The 21202-nt window shown below is 41.1% G+C and overlaps 2 protein-coding genes across 2 annotated transcripts in view; both read right to left on the bottom strand.

Annotated features, from left to right (window-relative positions):
* Window positions 1-645: 645 nt before the first annotated feature.
* Window positions 646-21202, bottom strand: part of LOC143031837 (uncharacterized) — a 39919-nt gene continuing 19362 nt past the window's right edge. The window contains exon 2 of the mRNA XM_076196176.1: window positions 646-2503. Within this exon, the coding sequence (XP_076052291.1) occupies window positions 1038-1601 (564 nt within the window). The 5' untranslated portion in view covers window positions 1602-2503 and the 3' untranslated portion in view covers window positions 646-1037. The remainder of the gene's footprint in view (window positions 2504-21202) is intronic.
* The window catches only part of LOC143031836 (uncharacterized), a 37231-nt gene continuing 19613 nt past the window's right edge, over window positions 3585-21202 (bottom strand). The window contains exon 2 of the mRNA XM_076196174.1: window positions 3585-4614. Within this exon, the coding sequence (XP_076052289.1) occupies window positions 3820-4584 (765 nt within the window). The 5' untranslated portion in view covers window positions 4585-4614 and the 3' untranslated portion in view covers window positions 3585-3819. The remainder of the gene's footprint in view (window positions 4615-21202) is intronic.

Genomic DNA, 21202 nt, shown 5'->3' with positions numbered 1-21202 from the left:
TTATATTTATTGTAGTCGCCCCTCCATAATGACATTCTTTCTAATTCTTTTGTAATCGCATTTTCTATGGTTATCAAAATTCACGGGTGAAGAGAGAACGATCGATATAAGCGGTGACTATATTTTATGATGCGAGTATTATTACGACACGTCGTACGGCTGGCATTGGCTGCTGCCACCGAGATCTAAGTCCATGACGCCTACGTGTGCGGCACCGTATGGAAGGGGTTAAATACTACAGTTGCAGATACAGCAATTTGCTACATCTTAACTTTTTACAGGCCAAATGCATTTATTCAGGGCCTAACAGACAAATAATAGACCTGTTCACATAACTTTTTCATATTTTCATGTGTTACTGTACTTTTTCCCATGCTTTTTGACCTGAAAAAGCAAAAATCATATTCATTTTTATCTAGGATATATGTAAGCATTGCCAATGAAGGCCAAAGTATTTTGCTATCTATCTTAACAAAGGGGCCAATTTTGAGGCATTTCTAAACATATTTTGTGGTATAATTTTTTATCTAAGAGCAACAAATTAGGTACCAAATGAATAAGCAGGATCTACTTTACATATATCAACCCTTAGAAATGATGAATTTGTCAAGTGACTTTTAACAGATATGAAATTGTCAAAAAATCTTCTTTTTTATTAACCTGGAGACATGGTTTTTGCATGGAGCAAGATAGAGCAACAAAATAGTTATTAAATTAAAGCATTTTTAATGCTCTTTCAAACATGTGCAATATGATTAACGTTATACAAAAATGGCATGTTATTTATAATAGTTACTGAAAAATAACAAAATTCCATACATTTGACATATATCAAAGTGGAAAGTGTAATTTTGCAAAAAGTCAAACCATCAACTGAAACTACCAAAATAATCATGATTATATGTATCAAACTGCTGTTGCACAGTCATTTATTTGCTTCTTGAAGCTTTTGAAGCACCATCTATTGTATTCCACAGCATGGAGGAGATATTCCCTCTGCTTGGGACCTGTGGTGATGACATTTGCAAAATCACTCATCATTTTAAATCCACGCCCAGCGATTTCTCTACTCTGAGGTTTCTCACATATTCCAAGGCTTTCTTGTAGTCCTCCTTCTCTGGCCATGATTCAACATGATCCAAGAGCCAGGCAGGTCCAATGCTGAGGATGTCTAACAGAAGGTGGAATTCAGGACCAATGAGATCTACTAGTGTGGTCTTGGCTGTCACCTTCTGAAACACAGGTTTTCCCCTTCTGAAGCTGTCAGGCTTCTGAGTGGCATGCAGCTGAGCTGCAATGTCCTGTTTCTGCTTGTCACTCAGCCTGCTGCTGCTGAAGAGCATGAATGGCACAGGCTCCTGTGTCAAGTACCTCTTGTGATTTTCCATCTTCGGAAGAACTGCTTCAGCAACCTCTGGGTCTGATCTCTTGTAACTCAACATGTCCTGGATGAGCTGAAGATCATTCACAGGAGCATCCACAGCAGATGTTGACATCCTCATCCTCATTGATGTGCAGAACAGCGCCAGGAAGAAGGTGAGTCGTTCCAGCTTAGCAACAGTCTCTTCATCATACTCAAGCTGGTCACAAAACATTAGCATCTCCACGGAATACAAGTTCCTGGCTATCCATCTGGCCCGGTGAATGGGTCCTGGTTGACTCCGTTGAATCCCACAGGGAGGTGGGCATGTAAAACTACAAAATAATACAATGTGGCAAGCATATAAAACTTCCAACTTGTTGTGATATTCAAAAGTATGAATAGTAAAAGTATGAGGGTATGATTACCTTGTTCTTGCCTTTGCAGTTGCCTCTCAGTCTGGCCTACTTGTTGACAGGATCATGTCCCAAAAATCTTGTCATGACCTAATATGCAACCTTTCCTCCCAGTCCCCTGGTCCTGGTAGAACCTGATGTCCTCATCTTTCTTCCATCTGGATAACAGTCTGTTGCTCTCTATATCCTGGACAGCATCTGGAGCTCCTATGTTGGGCAGGCTGTCCAATTCCAAGACAAATGCACTCCTCTTTCCTCCAGGGATACTTGCTCTTCATCAGTGCTCTGTGTTTGTCATGGAGTTTCATGAAGAGTTTCATACAATTCTATTCTGTCTGGTCACTGTCTTGATCCTAGCCATCTGCCAGAATGGGATCATAGCTTCAACCACTTCATAGGAAAAGTCTTGAACCAAGGGTTTCCCTGTCTTTTCTGGTAAAAATTGGAAATAAAGGAAGTACTGGAATGCTTGTCTGTTGGCGGGAAGCTGGGAGCCACTGATGGATGCTGAAGGGCATCCAACCAGGAAGGTTTCAGTGAGATCTGGTGGATGGCCAACTTGATGCTTGCTTGTGGGGGTTCTGAGACATCAACCATATGTACTTGTAGCTCTTTGCTTAATGCCATTGTGAAGTATCTTGTGGATAGTTTTCTGGATTTGGATTGAGTTTCAGTGCTGGCCTTGCTTTTGTATTGTTCAGTATTGCCCAACATCATTAACAGGTTTCTGTAAACAATACAAAATAAAAAGCTGAAATTATGTATGAGTTTTGGTCTAAATTTACTTAAAATTCATACATCCATAAAAGAAAATATGTTCCCAGGTTAGCAAAAAAGCCAGGATTTTCAACAATTTCATATCTTTTAAAATTCACGGGGAAAATTCATCAATTCTAATGGTTCCTATATGTTGATTCTGTTCTTTCATTTGGTACCTAATGTATTGCTCTATCTTGTATAAAAAATTACATCACAAGATATGCTTAGAAATGCCCCAGAATGGGTCCTTTTGGTAAAACAGCAAAAAAAAAAAAATCAGCCTCCATGTGGCAATGCTTCCATACATCCTAGATAGAAGTGGATGTAATTTTTTGGCTTTTTCAGGTCAAAAAGCATGGGAAAAAGTACAGAAACATATGAAAATATGAAGAAGTTTTTTTTTTAACAGGTCTGATTAGAAAGAGGTAATAATCTCTCAAATATTCAGTTGTATAATTCCTACTCCAGGTATGTATCATGTTTTTGAATAACTATATACATCTTCTGTACAAGTAAAATGTAACAGCTAATCAATATGAAGCAAATATCATGTAAAAATTCATCTTATACAGTTTAACACACCCTTGGAGCATCATACATGAGTCCGGATTGCTGCTCCTTGCTTTCAGCCTAGATTGCTACCCCTTTCTTTCTCACCTCTTCCCCCTCCCCTGCAAGCAGACCAAGTTGGGGTACAACTTGAATCTCACAGGCATCACCTCCCTCACCATCCCTCCCCCATTTTATCTCACACTTAACCACTTCAATACGGGACTTAAATCTCGCGGGCAGCAACCAATGCCAGACGTATGACGTAACGAAATAATATTCGCATCATAAAATATAGTCGCCGCTTATATCGATCGTTCTCTCTTTCACCCGCAAATTTTGAAAACCACAGAGAATGGGATTCAGGCCGCATTTGGGAGAATGTAAAAACACAGGGGCGACTACAATAAATATAATCAAGACGCCGATATGGCAGCGTCGCGAATCCACTTGCTCCTCATGACGCCTACGTGTGCGGCACCGTATGGAAGGGGTTAAAGCAAGCTATTATTATTGGCGCCCAACATTCATTCCTAAATAAACAAATCCTCTCCATCAGAGTTTGCTTCAACCAGCCTAATAGTCCTAATGTGACATTTGATACGACGTTTCCTTATGAAAGCTGAGCCGTAAATGTCACAACACTTGAAAGGCTTCTCTCCTGTGTGGGTCTTCTTGTGTCATTTGTCACACTTCCTTATGAAAGCTGCATCACAAAGGTCACATTGGAAGGTTTCACGTATGGATTGTTATGTGCCTTTTGAGATGATGCTTCTCTCTGAAAGCTGCAATGCAACGGTCACACTGGAAAGGTTTCTCATCTGTGTGGGTCGCCATGTGACTTTTGAGATGATTCTTTCCTCTGAAAGCTGCATCACAAAGGTCACACTTGAAAGGCTTCTCTCCTGAGTGGGTCATCATGTGATATTTAAGACCAGTCTTTTGCGTAAATGCTGCATCACACAGGTCACACTGGAAAGGTTTGTCATCTGTGTGGGTCGCCATGTGACTTTTAAGACTACTTTTCCCTCTGAAACCTGTGTGGCAAAGATCACAATTGTAAGGCTTCTCTCCTGTGTGGGTCCTCATGTGATGGTGAAGGTTACCTTTCACTGTGAAAGCTGCATTGCAAATGTCACATTTGAAAGGCCTCTCTCCTGTGTGGGTCCTCATGTGATATTTAAGTTTACATTTGCGTGGGAAAGCTGCATCGCAAAGGTCACACGGGAAAGGCTTCTTTCCTGTGTGGGTCACCATGTGATCTTTTAGAATACCCTTTGTTCTGAAAGCTGCATTGCAAAGATCACATTTGTGAGGCCTCTCTCCTGTGTGGGTCATCAAGTGATAGTCAAGATTACCCTTTTGTAGGTAAGCTGCACCACAAAGGTCACATTTGTAAGGCTTCTCTTCTGTGTGGGTCATCATGTGACGTTCAAGACCAGCCTTTCTTTTAAAAGCTGCATCGCACTGAAAAGGTTGCTCTCCTGTGTGGGTCGCCATGTGTCTTTTCCAGAATACTCTTCCTTCCCTCTGAAAGATGCAAAGGTCACATGTGTAAGGCTTCTCTTTTTTTTAATCAAGTCTACTTGTAATAGTCAAGGAAAATAAGAATACAGTAACATCCCATCCCAGTAATATTTTGGTGGAACCTTTCCCCATGCTCATTACTCACTGCTCCAAGGTTCGGAGGGAAGAAGTTAATGTGGGAGTGGAGAAGAGAATTTCTAGTGACATTCAGCACCACATATTCTCAAAAAGCTGTAACAACTTCTAGATACACTCTTGGTAATCTAGTACCCGTGTATTACCAAGGAGGCCACGGCAGATTAACTCAAATGCTTCCCATGCTCTCAGTTCCTTTAAGGTAAGAAACAGTAGCGGATCCAGGGGGGCAGGGCTAAAACCCCCTCCAAATTTGTTCTTTCATTACCTCATTGCAGAGGTCAAGAAACCTTGTCAGATATTTTTCTTTCAAGGATTTAATAAAAACCTTCAGTGAGAATAATTGGAAGGATATACAACACATTATTGAAGATAAATCTTTAAAAATGTAAGATTAAGTATTACTTTTGCCCAGTATATTGAAAGACATTCAATCAAGTGTGAACACGTACTTCAATATATATTCAAAATTATTATACTCGTGCATCTGTTTAAAAGAATCATCTATATTACAGGTTAGCCCCAACCCCAGCCCCCCAAATTTTGATCCTGGATCTGCCACTGGTAAGAAGCTCCTTAGAGTCCTTATTCTTCAGAACCTCTTGGATCTGAGGTGTAACGAAGAAGATGCCCTCCTAGAGCTTGTTAGCAAAACTCAGACCTTGGAATAGAGTGCACAAGTGTTGGAAGGTAGCATCATTTCTGTCCATGACCTTCACGAAATTCTTGATTAGGCCAGAGGATTCTCTTGGACACTGTTCACTAGCCACGAAAGTGCTCATAGACCCTCAGTCTTTCAGCTTGTAGTTCTTAGACACAGCCTAACATTCCAAATACAGAAAAAGCAACAGTACTTTGTGAAACCCACTTGCATACCCTTAAGGAGCCCAATGACCTTGAGATCCCTGCAGACCCCACTAGTACTGGCTGTTCTTGACAGCTTCCAAAGGCACTCCATATTATTGTATGGCTCCTTCAGATGGACCAAGTGGGCAATGAGGATGCTGGGGTATTTTTTTTTTTTTTTTTTTTTTTTTTTTAAGGATTAATCTAGTAGCCTTGAATGCATTACTCATTTACAAACACATACACATGCATATTTAAAAAACTAGAGGTAATGAGTAAAAAATGGTTTCACATTTGAAAGCAATACATCAAAATTAGACTAGAACAACTATTTTACTCCCTGCCTCAACTTCTCTGTAAATCGGAGTAACCAATATAGAATTGATTGGTCTGTAGTTGTAGAAAGATGATTTATCACCATTTTTAAATACGAGAATAATGTTTGCCTGCCCCCCTCCCCCAGAAAATATAGAAATAAATCCAGTGTCGACCAACTTACCAAATACTTCCGTTAAGTGCTCACATATTTCAAATCTACATTTGTTTAACACTTGGAATTTTTCATGTGAAGTAGTAGGGGGTTTTGTAGCTTTAAGTCTACCTATATGACTATGTCTTCCTTTCTAATGCTGATGTTAGTATATTTCTCTCCTTTCCAATGAAGTTGGAAAACTCAATCAGGTACCACATCCAACATCTCCTTTATAGATACTGAAAGAAAATACTTCCCAATATCATGTTATTCCCCATCTTCCACCTTATGGACACAACCAGCAGGGGAGAGGGGAACCAATTGAAAATGTTGCTTTCCTTTTTCTTTCCTTTATTAAACTTAGATATTATTGCTACACTAATCCAGGCATAATCAATTTATATCAACAGTGCACACACTCTTGAAAGGTGTGTGTGTGTGTATTTACCTAGTTGTATTTTACAGGAAGGGGAGCTACGGTCGTGGTGTCCTGCCTTTGTATCTCGCAGTGTCTAGTTTACTCTTAAATTCATGAATGGTTTTTCCACACACTATTTTTTTGTCCAGTTTGTTCCAAGTGTCCACCACTCTATTTGGAAAACTGTTCTTTTTCAGATCTCTTCCATAACTATGTTTTTTGAGTTTCTTCCCATGTCCTCTTGTGTTTCTCCTGTACCAATTTAACGAGTTCTCTCCATCAAGTATTTCTGTGTCCTTCATGATTCTATAGATGGTCAGTACACCTCTCTCTCTTCTTTGCTCCAGAGTCGATAACTCCAATTTAGCCAGTCTCTCCTCATATGACAAGTTTGAAAGTGCAGGAGCTATTTTTGTGGCTGCTCTCTGGGTTCTTTTGGTTTTCTTTATATTCTTTTTGGTACTACCCGTCTGGGGTATTGGCTGCATGTTATTGTGGCAAAGTATCATGCAGTTGATACTTTAGGGTCTATATGGGGCACCCCTACGGACCAGAGCCACACATCATTTTGTCTGTGATAAAGGAAAACTCTGTACATAGAGAAATGATGACACTTTTATATACGACTGTCCCTCCATTATGCTGTCCCCTAACCCCTTGTTACTGTCCTGTACCATTTCTCTGAATATTCATTTCCTTTTTTCAGCTACCTACCTACCCTGTGGTGGGGGAAAAGAATACTTGAGTTGTAAAAGGCGACAAAAAAGGGATGGGGGATGGGATTAGGAGTCCTACTACCTGTAGCCCTAAAAGGGAACATTCCTAAAAAAGAAAGAAAAGGCATAAGAGGGTCTGGGAGTTTTCCAACCAGTGCCCTAAGGTTTGGGTCTTTTAACCCCTTCCATACGGTGCCGCATATGTAGGCATCATGAGGAGCAAGTGGATACGCGAGGCTGCCATATTGGCGTCTTGATTATATCTAATGTAGTTGCCCCTGCATAATGGCATACTCTCTAAACTGCCTTTAATTACATTTTCTATGGTTATAAAAATTCACGGGTGAAAGAGAGAACGATTGATATAAGCAGTGACTATATTTTATGATGCGAGTATTATTATGACACGTCATATGGCTGGCAGCGGCTGCTGCCCACGAGATTTAAGGCCCGTACTGAAGAGGTTAATGTGTGTGGATGTGGTACAGATGATAGTAAAAGGGAAGAGATAGGTAATATGTTTGTGAGAAGAAAGGTGGATGTGCTGGCTTTGAGTGAAACTAAAATGAAAGGGGAACTGTGAGTTTGGGAGTGTAGCTGGAAGGTACTCAGGAGTGAAGAGGGGACGAGGGAGAGAAGGGGTGGCTATACCAGTAAGTGAAGAGATAAGTAAGCGGGTATTGGAGTGGGAGGAGGTTTCATCAAGGTTGATGTGGATGAAGGTGAAGCTGGGAAGGGAGATATGGGTTTTTGTAAGTGCGTATGGGCCTGGTTGTGAGAAGAACATAGAGGAGAGGCATTTTGTGTAGCTATAAATGAGTGCATAAAGTGATTAGGGAGAAATGTCAATGTAGTTGTATTGGGAGACCTAAATGCTAGGGTAGGAAAGGAACCAATTGACAGAGAGATTGGGAAGTATGCAGTTCGAGGCAAAAATCGTAGTGGAAAACTGATGGTGGAGATGTGTCTTGAAAGAGAGTTGATGATAGCAAATACAGTGTTTAAGAAGAAAGTCAAGCATAAATACGCATGGGAGAGGGTGGTGGATGGATGGGTGGCAAATAGAGCGTTAATGGACTATATAGTGGTGTTCAGGAGTATGGTAGGAAGAGTTAAGGATGTACATGTTCTAAGGGGAGAGAGTGGGGGAATATTAGATAATTTCCTGGAAGGTAAATTGAGAGTGGAGAATAGATAGAGAAAAAGGAAAAGGGCAGAAGATAGGGAGGTACTTAGAGTGAATTACTTAAATGAGGAAAAAAAAGAGAATGAGTATAAGAAGAAGTTAAGAGAGGAGTGGGAGAGAGCAAAGGATAGAGTAGAACTAGGAGTGGAGGAGGAATGGGAATGGTTCAAGGAGGGAGTCATAAGGTGTGCAAAGATGGTGTGTGGAACAAGGAGGGTGGGAGGAAATAGAAAGAAGGGTAGTGAGTGGTGGGATGAGGAAGCAAAGAAGGGTGTAGAAGAGAAGAAGCAGGCATTCATAGATTGGCTACAAATTAGGACGAGGGAAACATATGAGAGGTACAAAGTAAAGAGAAAGGAAGTTATGCATAAGATAAAGGAAGCAAAGGGGAGAGCAGATGTGAAATGAGGAAAGAGTATGACAAAATTTTGAAAGTAATAAAAATATGTTTTGGAAGGAAGTTAAAAGAGAAAAGGAGGCGAATCAAGTAGAGAAGAAACGGTAAAAGGTGCAAATGGAGAGATGATAATGGAAGAGAAGGCAGTGAGAGGAAGGTGGGCAGAGTATTTTAGGGAGTTGCTAAATGTGAAGGAGGATAGGGAGGGAAAGGCAGTTGCAGTGGGAAGTGCTAAGAAAATGAGTGACGAGTGAGGAAAATAGAGGAGAAATAGGGAAGGATGAAGTGAAAGCAGCTGTTAAGATGATGAGAGCAGGTAAGGTACCTGGGTTGGATGGATGCCATGCAGAGTGTCTGAAGAAAGGAGGTACAGTGATGGTGGACTGGCTGGTGAGGTTATCTAATGTTTGTTTACGAGAGGGTAGAGTGCTGGAGGACTGGAGGAGTGCCTGTATAGTTCCACTTTAAAAAGGAAAGGGGGGCAAGTGTGATTGTAGTAGTTACAGAGGGATTAGCTTGTTGAGTGTAGTTGGGAAGGCTTATGGGAGGGTCTTGATTGAGAGGATTAGGAGAGGAACAGAGGGAGTAATTGGTGAGGAACAGTGTGGTTTTAGGACAGGTAGGGGATATGTAGATCAGATTTTTGTGGCAAGAGAGATATGTGAGAAAGCTATAGGAAAATGTAAGGATGTTTTTTGGGCTTTAATGGATCTGGAAAAGGCTTAAGACAGGGTAGACAGGAAGGCACTGTGGGAGGTACTAATGATATATGGGATAGGAGGAAAGCTGTTTAGAGCTGTCAAGAGTTTTTATGAGAGTAGTAGAGCTTGTGTCAGGATTACAAATGGAGAGAGTGAATGGTTTGAGGCAAAGGTGGGACTTCATCAGGGATGTGTTATGTCGCCCTGGCTGTTCAATCTTTACATGGATGGGGTGATGCGAGAGGTGAATGCAAGGGTAGTGGGTCAGAGGTTGGAGATGATTAAAGAAAATGGAGAAAAGTGGGAGGTGAGCCAGCTGTTGTTTGCTGACAACACTGCACTTGTAGCAGGATCAGAGGAGGGATTGAGGAAGTTAGTGACAGAGTTTGAGGTGTGTGAAAGAAGGAAGCTGAAGATAAATGTGGGTAAAAGTAAGGTGATGAGATGTACAAGGGGAGTGACAGTAGGCTGGATGTGAGCATTAAGGGTGAGAAACTAGAGGAAGTGGATAGTTTCAGATACTTGGGTGCGAATGTCACAGGAAAGGGAGGAGTGGGAGGTGGAGGTAGAATGTAGATTGAGAGAAGCAAGTAAATGCCATGGTGGATTAAAAAGTGTAATGAGAAACAGACATCTGGGAATGGATGCTAAGAGGAGGTTATATGAAGGAGTGAGTGTGCCAACAGCAATGTATGGGGCAGAAACATGGAACATGAGAGAGGAAGAGAGAAGGAGTATGAATGTATTTGAGATGAAATGTCTGAGAAGTATGATAGGGGTTACTAGGCTAGATAGAGTGAGAAATGAGGTGAGGAGAACAGGGGTGGAAAGGGAACTGGGAGATAGGGTTGATGAAAGTGTATTAGGATTGTTTGGACACATGGAAAGAATGAGTGAAGAAAGATTAGTAAAAGAAGTGTGGAAGGCGGAGGTGGAAGGAGTGAATATGAGGGGGCGTCCTAGGATGAGATGGATAGATGGGGTGAAAGGGGCTTTACAAAGGAGAGCAATGTCTGTAGAGGAAGGACGGGAGAGGACAGAAGATAGGGGTGAATGGAGAAGGGTTGTGTATAGATGAGGCTGTGATGCATGAGGGGGAGTGGGTGGTTGGTGGGGGGTGAGGAAGTATGTATGAGAAAAAAAATTGACGTAGCCCGAAGAGATTTCTCCCCGTCTTCTCCTTTTCTACATGAGAGGACGGAAAGGGGGGGTCGCCGAATTTATGAAGCGGCCTTGCTGTGGATGTGCTGTGTCTTGCGACACTGCTTCTGACCCAGGACCGTGGACAGGATGCAGGGATGACCTGTCATCCAGGAGGTGCCAAGATAGGAGGGAGGGAGGAGGGTGGAGGGGAGTGGAATATATGGGAAATGAAATGGGTGGGAGCGATTTCTATGCCTTTTTCTTTTTGGCTACCCCCTATATAAGGGGGAAAAAGCCTTTGGTGTAAGTACGTATGTATGCTTTTTCGTACTGGGTGACCACAATATTACCGCATATTCTAGTCTAGGCCTCATCAGTGTGACTAATATTTTTTAACCACTTCTTTGTCCAAATATGTATATGCCACTTTTATTGATCTTAGCAAGTTATAGGATTCTCCAATAATTTTTTTATTTGTTTATCAGAGGACAAGCTGTTTGAGATAATTACTCCCAGATCTTTTTCAGATCCCACTTTCTTTACCTCCTTAGTTCCAATTTTATATTGTCCTGATATTCTATTTTTACTTTTTCCAAACTCCATTATGCTACACTTCTTAATATTGAAGTCCACTTCCCATTTCTGACTCCACTTTCAAACCTTATTCAGGTCTTCCTGTAGTGATTCACAATCCATTGCAGTTTTTACTTTCCTTAACAATTTAGTGTCATCTGTAAAGAAGCTTATGTAACATTCCACAACGTCATCCATTTCATTCACATAAATAGCGAACATTATTGGAGCCAATACAGATCCTTGCAGAGCTCCACTAATCACCTCCTTCCAACCTGAATATTTTTCTCTGAATACTACTCTCATCTTTCTACCATTCAGGAAGTCCTCCATCCTATATGGTCCAATTTAAAAAAAAAAATTCTTTTAAGTGGTACCTTGTCGAAAGCTTTTTGTAAGTCCATGAAAGCATAATCAGTCTATCCATCCCTTTCTTGCACTATATCTATTAGTCTTGAGTAAAAACATATAATGTTTCTGGTACATGATCTTCCCTGTCTGAACCCAAATTGTCTTGGGTTTATTATATTATTTTCTTCCAGGTGTTTTACCCATCTATTCTTGATCATTTGCTTACAAATTTTGGCTATAGTGCTTGTTAGTGAGACCGGTCTATAGTTAGTTGGTTCTTCCTTGTTTCCTTGTGTGTGTGTGTATCTATTTACCTAGTTGTATCATATGGGAAGGGAGCTATGCTTGTGGTGACCCTTTGTATCTTTCAGCATCAAGTTTTTTCTTAAAATCTTGAATAGTGTTTGCACACAGTTTCTTTATCTAAATTATTCCAGGTATCCAGTACTCTATGTGGGAAGCTGGTTTTTTTTTCAGATCTATTCTATAGTTATCCTTTTTGAGTTTCTTTTCATGTCATCTTCTTTTTCTATTGTTCCATTTTAGTAAATCATTCTTATCTAGGATTTCCATTCTTTTCATGATTATATAGTCAGCATATCTCCTCTTTCTCTTCTTTGTTCCAGAGTTAGTAATTCCAATTTGGACAATCTTTGTATGTTAATTTAGAGTGTTGGTGCCAACTTTGTCATTGCTTTTTGTATTCTAATTTCTTTCTATTCTTTTTAGTTATGGGTGTCCATAGTATTGCTCCATACTCCAGTTTTGGTCTTATTAGTGTAACTAATATTTTTTTAATCATTTCCTCATCCAAGTAGTCAAATGCCACTTTCATTGACCTTATTGGGTTGAAGGTTTCTCTGACTATTTTATTGATATATTTGTCCGGTGTCATATCTTTGCTGATTATTACTCCAAGGTCTCTTTCTGAGTTCACTTTTTTTACTTCTTCACCAATCTTATAATTTTTTTATATTCTATTTCTACTATTCCAAACTCCATTATACTACACTTCTTGATATTGAAGTTCACTTCCCATTTTTGAGTCCATTTCCAGATTTTGTCCAGGTCTAACTGTAATGATTGACAATCCTCCTCTGTTCTTACTTTCTTTAGTATTTTTTGCGTCATCTGCAAAGAAATTCATATAACACTCCACTCCTTCATCTATGTCATGTGTGTGTGTATTTTACCTAGTTTTACCTAGTTGTATTTTACAGGAAGAGAGCTATGCTCATAGTGACCCGTTTTTGTATCTCTCCACATCCAGTTTGTTCTTAAAATCTTGTATAGTTTTGGCACTCACTATTTCCCCATTTACTTTGTTTCACACATCAATCATTCTGTGTGGGAAGCTATTCTTTTTCAAATCTCTTCTGTAACTGTCCTTCTTTAGCTTTTTCTCATGTCCTCTTGTTTCTCTTCTGTCCCATTTTAATAAGTTGTTTCTATCAAGAACTTCCATCCCTTTCAGAATTCTGTAAATGGTCAGTAACTCACCTCTCTCTCTTCTCTGTTCCAGTGTTGATAGATGTAATTTATCCAATCTATGTTTGTATGTCAAATTTGAGTGTAGGTGTGTAACCGGACGGGTGTAACTAACTGTTACGTTACTCCATCCTGGTCACTTATAACACAGAAAATGTTTTAGGTTGTCCACTGCCAAACGCCTCTAAGTTTTGTTTGTTTATTGTCCTATTCAATCTACTGTTTCTCTTGGTACACTCTTACACTATTCTATTTCCTAGGCAACGTCACTGGCAGAACGCCGCTCCCAGCCCGTGCATGCCGTTATAAACCTCGGAAGTTGCTTGGGGAGTTGCTATGTTCGCATAACTGAATTCTTTATGTGAGCTGGGTTTACTTCGTCACATCTTATATTTTAATTTACATAATTAGTTTATAATTTAGTCTGACAGCCAGACTATAATATATATATCCAGGGGTGGTTCGTCAGTATACGTAATAATGTGTTTATTGGTGTGTGGTCGCGTGTGCATGTTGTGGGAAAATGCTTGTCTCAGCTTATTTTCCAGGAAGTGTCTAGGCGTCGTATAGTCTGCCGGCATAGTGTGAGTGTGGGAGTGAGTGGAGGTGAGTGGGTTATATGACTGAGTGATGTATTACTTGTTTTATGGGGCGTATACATATCGCTCTCCCCCTGGGGTTAGGTGGCTCCCGGCACCTAGGGTACATGGTTTACAAAAGTATATATACATAGGTAATACATCGAGAAAAAGTTTCAGAGACACAAAATCCTGTGGGGTTATAAATGTGCAGATGGGGGGGTGTTGTTGAAGAGATTCTGAGATCCCAAGAGGGATCATGCACTGAAAATAGGGGTAGTGATGTTGTGTCTCAGAAGTGTAACGTTGTGTCTCACCAGATTACACTTTATATTGGGTTCACATACACTGTTTAATTCACTTTTTAAATGTTATTGTTTTTATGGTTTAACACTATCACTGTTGGGAGTGTTGTTTTTCTAAACACTGTTCTATGGTCAGTGTGGTGTGTCACCTTGCACTTGTTTTATCAAGCTATTGGGTGAGACACAAGAATAAACTTAATCTAGGTTTACAACAATTTGGGTATGGAGATGGAAAGGTTTTGGAAGGTGTTACTTCATGCAACAGAATATGATTATTATTATTAGTATAAAGAGAATGATTAAGAGGGAAAGGGCTGTGGAGGTATATGGAAGAATCCTATGATGTAAGTCGAATGAATCCATGTCTAGAGTGATTGATTTATTTAGTTGGTGTATTATGTCTATCTTGCTTGGAAGGATGGTATTGGGACTCTTGGGTAGGGGAGGGAGTATTAATTGGGTTATGGGACCTAGGTCGTGGGTCAAATTGAGGGTACCTTGGTCGTGGAGGTTATTGGGTAGTAGCATTGAGTTCATTGTGTAGATTTGGCAAATGTCAGGCAGTGTGATGGAGCCGTTGACCTTATGGTGGGTGGGTGGTTTACGGGGGCACATGACAGATACTAAGGTTGGATGAGGGAGGTATAGGAAGTGTTTATGTCCTACATGTGTATGGTGAATTTTGGTGTTGTCTGAGAAACGGAAATCACAAGTTTCGGTAAGATGTATTCGGTTGGTTGTAAGTTCTGAGAGGCAGGGTTGGGATTTAGTTAGTTGGAAATGGAAAGGATAGGCTGGACAGATGTGGAAGTTGGGTCGTGCTGTCTTGCAAGCTGTTATGGTGTCCGGTGATGTCAGTGTTAGCCACTGACCGTCGGTTGATTTTAAGATGGTAGAGGTTGGTAGGTTGAGGGTCATTGTTCGGTTTTGGTAAGGGTATGGGAAAGGATAGATTTCCCAAAGGGAGAATCTCTTGACAGGGTCCATCGGTATGTTGATTAAAATAAATTGTTGGAAGATAGTTGATGCTAGGATGGGGTAGTAATGTTGTATTTCGTGTTTGGAAAAGAAAGGGGTAAGTTGTAGTGTACTGTGGGCTCGTCGTAGTGTCTGGGTAAGCTGGGTTGGGGTGATCATTTGGGAGTCGACTACACCTGCATGGGCGTTCCAGATGTCTTTCTGTATGAGATTGGTATGGTCTTTGAGGCTATCTAGTTCTTTGTCTAGGTTATTTAGGTGATAAAGGAAGAAAAGGGCTGTTTGGGAATTTGTGATTTGAGACAACTGGGTGTTTGTGAATTGTGCAAGGTAGTTGTATTTGTCTATGACTGAATTTACAGAATCAGCGAGGAGATCTATGTTCTGTGAATTTAAGTCAATGAGTTTCCCTTGTTGTTGGAGTACTCTTGTTATTTTTCCTATGTGTGTATCCACTGTGTGGATATCTTGATCAGTAGCAGTTCCAAATAGGGATTTAGAGATAATGCCAACGAAATCGAATAGGCCTCTTTTGGTTCTTCTGGTGTTGATAGTGTCGTTGTCTGGGTCTGGAAGGTGGTATATTGTGTATTTTATCTTGTTGAGTTTACTTTGTAATGAGTTGACGTTGTGGTAGAGTATCTGTGAGGTCTCATAATTTTGGTGTGTGTTATTTGGTATTTGCCTGTTTATGTTGTTCTGTATTTCTTGTATGTCATTTTGTAGTTTAGAAATTGGTTCTAGCAAGGATGTGGGTGAGATGCGGAGTTTCACCATGATGGAGTCTTCAACGCAGGCTGTGGTGCCGTGTTTGTGGACTATGGCGCCAGGCAAAAGCCTTGGGACGGAGAGGGCGAGGTGGACGATGAGTGGGATGAGTTGTAGAGATCTCATCTGTGGAAAGAGGGGTCGTGTCTGAGTGACTAAGGATATGTTTGTCTGACCCTCGCTAAGATTATATTGGTCGGAAGGGAGTAGAGAAGTTTTATAGATATGTGGAAAAGAGTTCTTATTGGAAATGGGCTATTTTAACCTCCACTGATAGATACATGGCGTCCTGCATCTTCATGGGCGAGAGCTAGAGTGCATGTTTAGTTGCGTCGACGCAGAGTCATGGGATGAGACTTGCGTATTGGTGATTGGTGTGTGTCTGTGATAGGTGGGTTGTGGATGGGAGGTGAGATTGGGTCGAGGTTCAGTTTGACCTTTCTCAACTTCTCTCCATGTATGGTGAAGGTGGATTGATCAGAAGGATCTGTTAGTAGGAAGACATTGTTAGGGAGTGAACTTGTGACTATGAAGGGGCCTAGGAATTTGGGTTTGAGTTTGTTTGTTCGACCTGAGTCCTTTATCATGACTGTGTCGTCGGGTGCTATGTCAAGTGGAATTGACCGTTTGTGTTGGTTAGTCTTTGTCTTTTCCTGGGCTTCTTTCAGGTTTGCTCTAACTTTTTTATAAATTGTTTGCATACCTCTTTTGATGCAGTGTGAGAGGTTATCTATGTTGTATAAGGGTGGGGGGGGTTGGTTGAATATTTGGTAGGGTAGGCGCATTGGTTGGCCGAAAATGATTTCATGTGGGGACATCTTTGTTGCGGAATTTATTGTGCTATTGATACTGGCTTGTACCTGTGGTAGCCAGTCTTCCCAAGTGTCCATGAGGTCATTGACCAATGGTCTGAGAATTTCTAGGACCTTGCGATTTGTTCGCTCAGTCAGACCGTTTCCCTGGGGGTGGTATGCAGTGGCAAATGTTTGGTCAATGTTGTAAAGGTGTGCTATTTCGCGCATCACTTCATTTTTGAATTCTGAGCCATTGTCAGATAACATTGTGTGTGGTATGTTGTATTTACAAAATATATTGTTGACCAGGGCTTTGGCTACAGTCTCTGCTGTTTTGTTTTGGAGTGGTATTAAGATTGTGTATTTAGTGAAATAATCTATTGCTGTGAGTACATAATTGGAACCTTGATGGCTCGTTGGCATTTTCAGTAGGTCAATGCCAAGTGTTTCCCATGGCTCAGCTGGGAGTGGGATGTCTTTAATGTGGATTTGTTTCGGGTCAGGGCCTCTGAATTGGTTACAAGTTACACAAGAATCTATGTGTGTGGTTATATCTCTTTTCATGTTAAGCCAGTAATATGTGTGTCTAGCAGTGTTTAGTGTCTTGTCTCTGCCCGAGTGGCCTCCCATTGCACTGTCGTGCAATATGTGAAGGACCTTGGGGACTAGGGCTCTGGGAATAACAGTAACCTCTCTTGTATTAATGGTTCTCCTTATGGCTCCGTCGACCAGATTGAGTTCCTCAATAGGGACAGGTGGTCGGGAGTGTAAGGGGGTTTGTGAGATGAGATGCTGTTTTATTGGAGACCATATTGGGTCACTGTCTGTTTCGTCCCTAAGTTCTCGCATGGGTATGCATGTGGTTTGGGTGATGGGGGTGATGTGAGTTTGTCTGCTCAAGCAGTCTGCCACTACGTTAGCTTTGCCAGCTAAGTATACGATCATGGGATCGTAATCAAGGAGAGTTGTTTTCCATCTAGCAATTCTCCCATGTAAGTCTTTGGAGTTAAAAAGATAGACTAGTGGTTGGTGGTCTGTTAGTATGGTAATCTTGTAGCCTAAAATGAGGTATTTAAAGTGTTTTAGTGCCCATATGATTGCGAGACCTTCTTTATGTGTTGTTGAGTAGTTATTTTCAGTTTTGTTGAGGACTCTACTTGCGTAGGCTATGGCGTGTTCTTTGCCATTGTCATCTTTCTGTTGTAGGACTGCGCCTATTCCTTTAGAGGAGGCGTCTGTGTAAAGAAAGAATTCTTTCTTCATATCAGGGAAAACTAGTACAGGGGCTGTGGTGAGTGCGTGTTTGAGAGTGTCGAAACTTTGCTGTTCTGCTTCTGACCATTGAAATGGCTCGCCTTTCCTTGTGAATTTGGTCAGAGGGGAAGCAATATCAGCAAAGTTTCGTATGAAGTGTCTGTAATAGGAGGCTAACCCAATGAAACTTCTTGTTTCATTAGCGTTTCTGGGGGTTGGGAAATTGTTTATTGTATCTATTTTATCTGTGGTTGTGTGAATCCCTTTTGCATCCACTTTATGGCCTAGGAAGGTGAGTTCCTTCATGAGGAATCTACATTTCTTTAATTGAATCTTTAATCCGGTATGTTTGAGACGTTTGATGACAATCTCTAAAGTGTTAAGGTGGTCTCTTTCTGTGGGGCTATATATAATGAGGTCGTCTAAATAGACGAATAATGAGATTCCTATCATGTCACTGAAAATGCGGGTCATCAACCTTTGTTGGGTTGAGGGGGCATTCTTAAGGCCAAAGGGCATACGTTCAAAGCGAAAATGTCCTTTGTCCGTGGAAAATGCAGTTACGGGTTTTGATTCCTCTGTTAGTTCGACCTGCCAGAAGGCTGACTTGAGGTCTATTGTGGAAAAAACAGAGTTCCCGTTGCCAATGCATTGTAGTAATTCTTGCATGGCGGGGAGGGGGTGTGGGTCAGATTGAGTTAGGTTGTTTATTTTTCTGAAATCAACAACAGGGCGTAAGGTTCCGTCTTTCTTAGGGACCAAAAAGAGGGGACTGTTCCATGGGGAGTCTGAATGGGAAATTACGCCTTGGTGTATCATCTCATGTACACTGTCATTGACTTGGGATTTCCTACTGTGGGGTATGCGGTAAGCGGGGGTGTATGAAGGGGGGGTGTTTGGGGGAATTTGGATGTGATGTTTGATTATATCACATTTGCCTAGTGATTCGCCTTCTAAGGCGACAGCTGATCTATTCCTCTGTAGGAGAGCTAATAGCTCGTTATGACTTTCTCCATCAGCTGATGTCGTGATTTGGTCTGGGGGAATAGGGGGGAGGGGTTGAGTTGGTCTTACTTGGTTGATGTGTTGCGGAAGTGGTTCCTGGATAGGGGAGTTATGGAGATGGACTGCGCAGATGTTTGTATTCTTCCTGATTTTACGGTGTTGTTCTGAGGTGTTTATTAACATAGCTAGTGTATGTTTATTTTCTGATATTGTGTCCCAGGAGGACTCAATGGTTATGTTGTTAATCCTGGACGTGTCTGAGTCGATTATGACGTCCTGATGGTCTATTGCACCGGGTATGTATAGTGGGACTGTTATTGAATGTCTAGGGGGTATGATGACTGTGTTAGACATCAGTGCCTTTGAGGTGACATAAGGGGGTGGTCGGAAGGAATAGCTGTTAGTGGGATTGGGAGTATTAAAGGAAGGTAGACATGAGAGATGTTGTGTGTCTGAGTCGGGTGTCTCAGGGACTGTTGATTCATTATTTACATCTCGGAAGGAGATTTTGTTAGTCTCAAAGTCTATCTTAGTTTTCCAAATCTTTAGTGAATGTAGTCCTATTATACCTTGTTGATCAAGGCTCCATTCATCAGCTATGTGGAAAGTTGTGAAACCTACTTTGTGATTGTTGACTTCAATATTTAAGTCTATGGTGTCGTGTAGAGGAATTGTGCTCCCTTCTATTAAGAGTCCTTCCATATTGGAAAATTGAATTTGGGGTGGGTCATTTAATGCTTCATACAGAGCTCTTGGGATGATGTTCAGGTTTGTTCCTGTATCAACCATCATGGCAACTTTAAGTTGGTCTAGGCTTACTTCTAGGGTGAGGTATTTGTGTTGTGTATGAGATATTCCTATGGTGGTTTGGTGTGTGAGGCTGGTACACGTTCCCCCAATCGTTGTTGAGTACTGGTTGTCGTGTTGGAGGGGGGTATTTGTCGATGGGTGGTGAATGGGTTGTTAGTTCTCTGATGCGGTTGTTGTTGTGTTTTCTGTAGGTAACACTCTTCGTTGGAGTGAGATGATGTTTGGTGTAGGTTGCAGTATTTGATTGGATGTGTTGGTGTAGGGAGGAGTGGGTGTTTAAAGGGGGGTTGAACTTGTTGTTTTTGTTGTGTCCAACACTGGGCATCTGTGTGGGAAAAGGTTCCATGAACTGAGCAAGGGATAGGGTGGGGTTGTACCTGTGTGTGTTGCTTTTGTTGTGTCCAACACTGGGCATCGGTGTGGGAGAAGGTTCCATGAACTGAGCAAGGGATAGGGTGGTGTTGTACCTGCGGGTATTGTTGTTGCTGTATGCAGTCTTTTGTGTTGTGACTGTTTGATGAATGGTAGGAGCACCACTTAGAAGGTTGTTCTTGATTGGTGGGAGGGGGTTGCTGTGAGTGAAGGCTATTTAGTCTGGGGAGATGGTTGGGGGTATCTAAGGATATATTGCAAGCATTCATGATATCTAAAATATAGGTATAAGCTAGAGGATTTCTAGTGTCTAGTTCCTTTTTGGAGGCTTCCTTTAAACACTTTGGAGGGAGTTGGGAGAGATAGGAAGCTATTTCAAGGAATGTTAGTAAGTGTTTTGTTGGCATTACATTTTGACCAAATTGATCAGTGTGAGTCCAAGGAGAGTTATTTTCTAGGTCTTCTCTGACCTCTTTCATTCCGTTTGCAATAAAATCCATTATGTTAGTAATGGAATGTGGTTGGACTCTAGTGTTATTGAGGAAGGTGATGAGGAAGGAAATGTTGTTAGGTTGTTTGTTATGAAAAACCTTAAGAAGGTGGTGTTTATATTCCTGATAAGTGATTCCAGATGCAACTAGGGTGTCTAGCATCCTTGCCTTTGAACGGCAAATGTCAGATGGGTTTATTTTCTGACGGCACAAATTTATTTTATCTGTATCTGAATATGTTATGTTCTTAGAGAAAAATAGATCACATGCTGTTAAGAAATCTGTAATGGATATTCCACTATCCTGGGAAAAGGTTGGGATTTCTGTGAGGGGGGTTATGGTTTGATAGTTGTTAATTATTGTTGGTTGAGTTAGTGGGTAAGGGTAATATTGTGGGTTTGGAGGAAGGTTAGGTTGTGGTTGGTGGTATGGTGTAGAGTGGGTTTGACCAGATGGGGTATGGGGGGAAGGAAAGGGGAAGTTTTGGTACTGCTGCTGAATGGGAGGGGGGTTATTATGTGTTTGGATATGGGGGTTGGATGGATTATGGTTTATAGGAGGTTTTGTTTGCATATTTGGAGGAGCAATATGAGGAGTTGGTTGGGTGGGTTGTTGTGGTTCAGATGGTTTGGAGATGTCTACTTGAGAAGGCTGGTTGAAAAAAGGTAAGACATCGTTCTCATAAACAGGGTCTATTTGAGTATCTGCATTGGGATTAGTTTTGTCAGGATTATTTAATTGGTCATTGGTTAACTGTTTAGAGGTATTGTCAACCTGTGGATATAGGTAAAAATGGTCTGGTTTGTCATT

This window comes from Oratosquilla oratoria, chromosome 12, assembly GCF_046742065.1.
Source record: "Oratosquilla oratoria isolate Oo_2021 chromosome 12, ASM4674206v1, whole genome shotgun sequence".
In the NCBI taxonomy this organism is placed as follows: domain Eukaryota; kingdom Metazoa; phylum Arthropoda; class Malacostraca; order Stomatopoda; family Squillidae; genus Oratosquilla; species Oratosquilla oratoria.
Note: the sequence above shows the minus strand (reverse complement) of the source record. Positions and strands in the feature narration are given on the sequence as shown.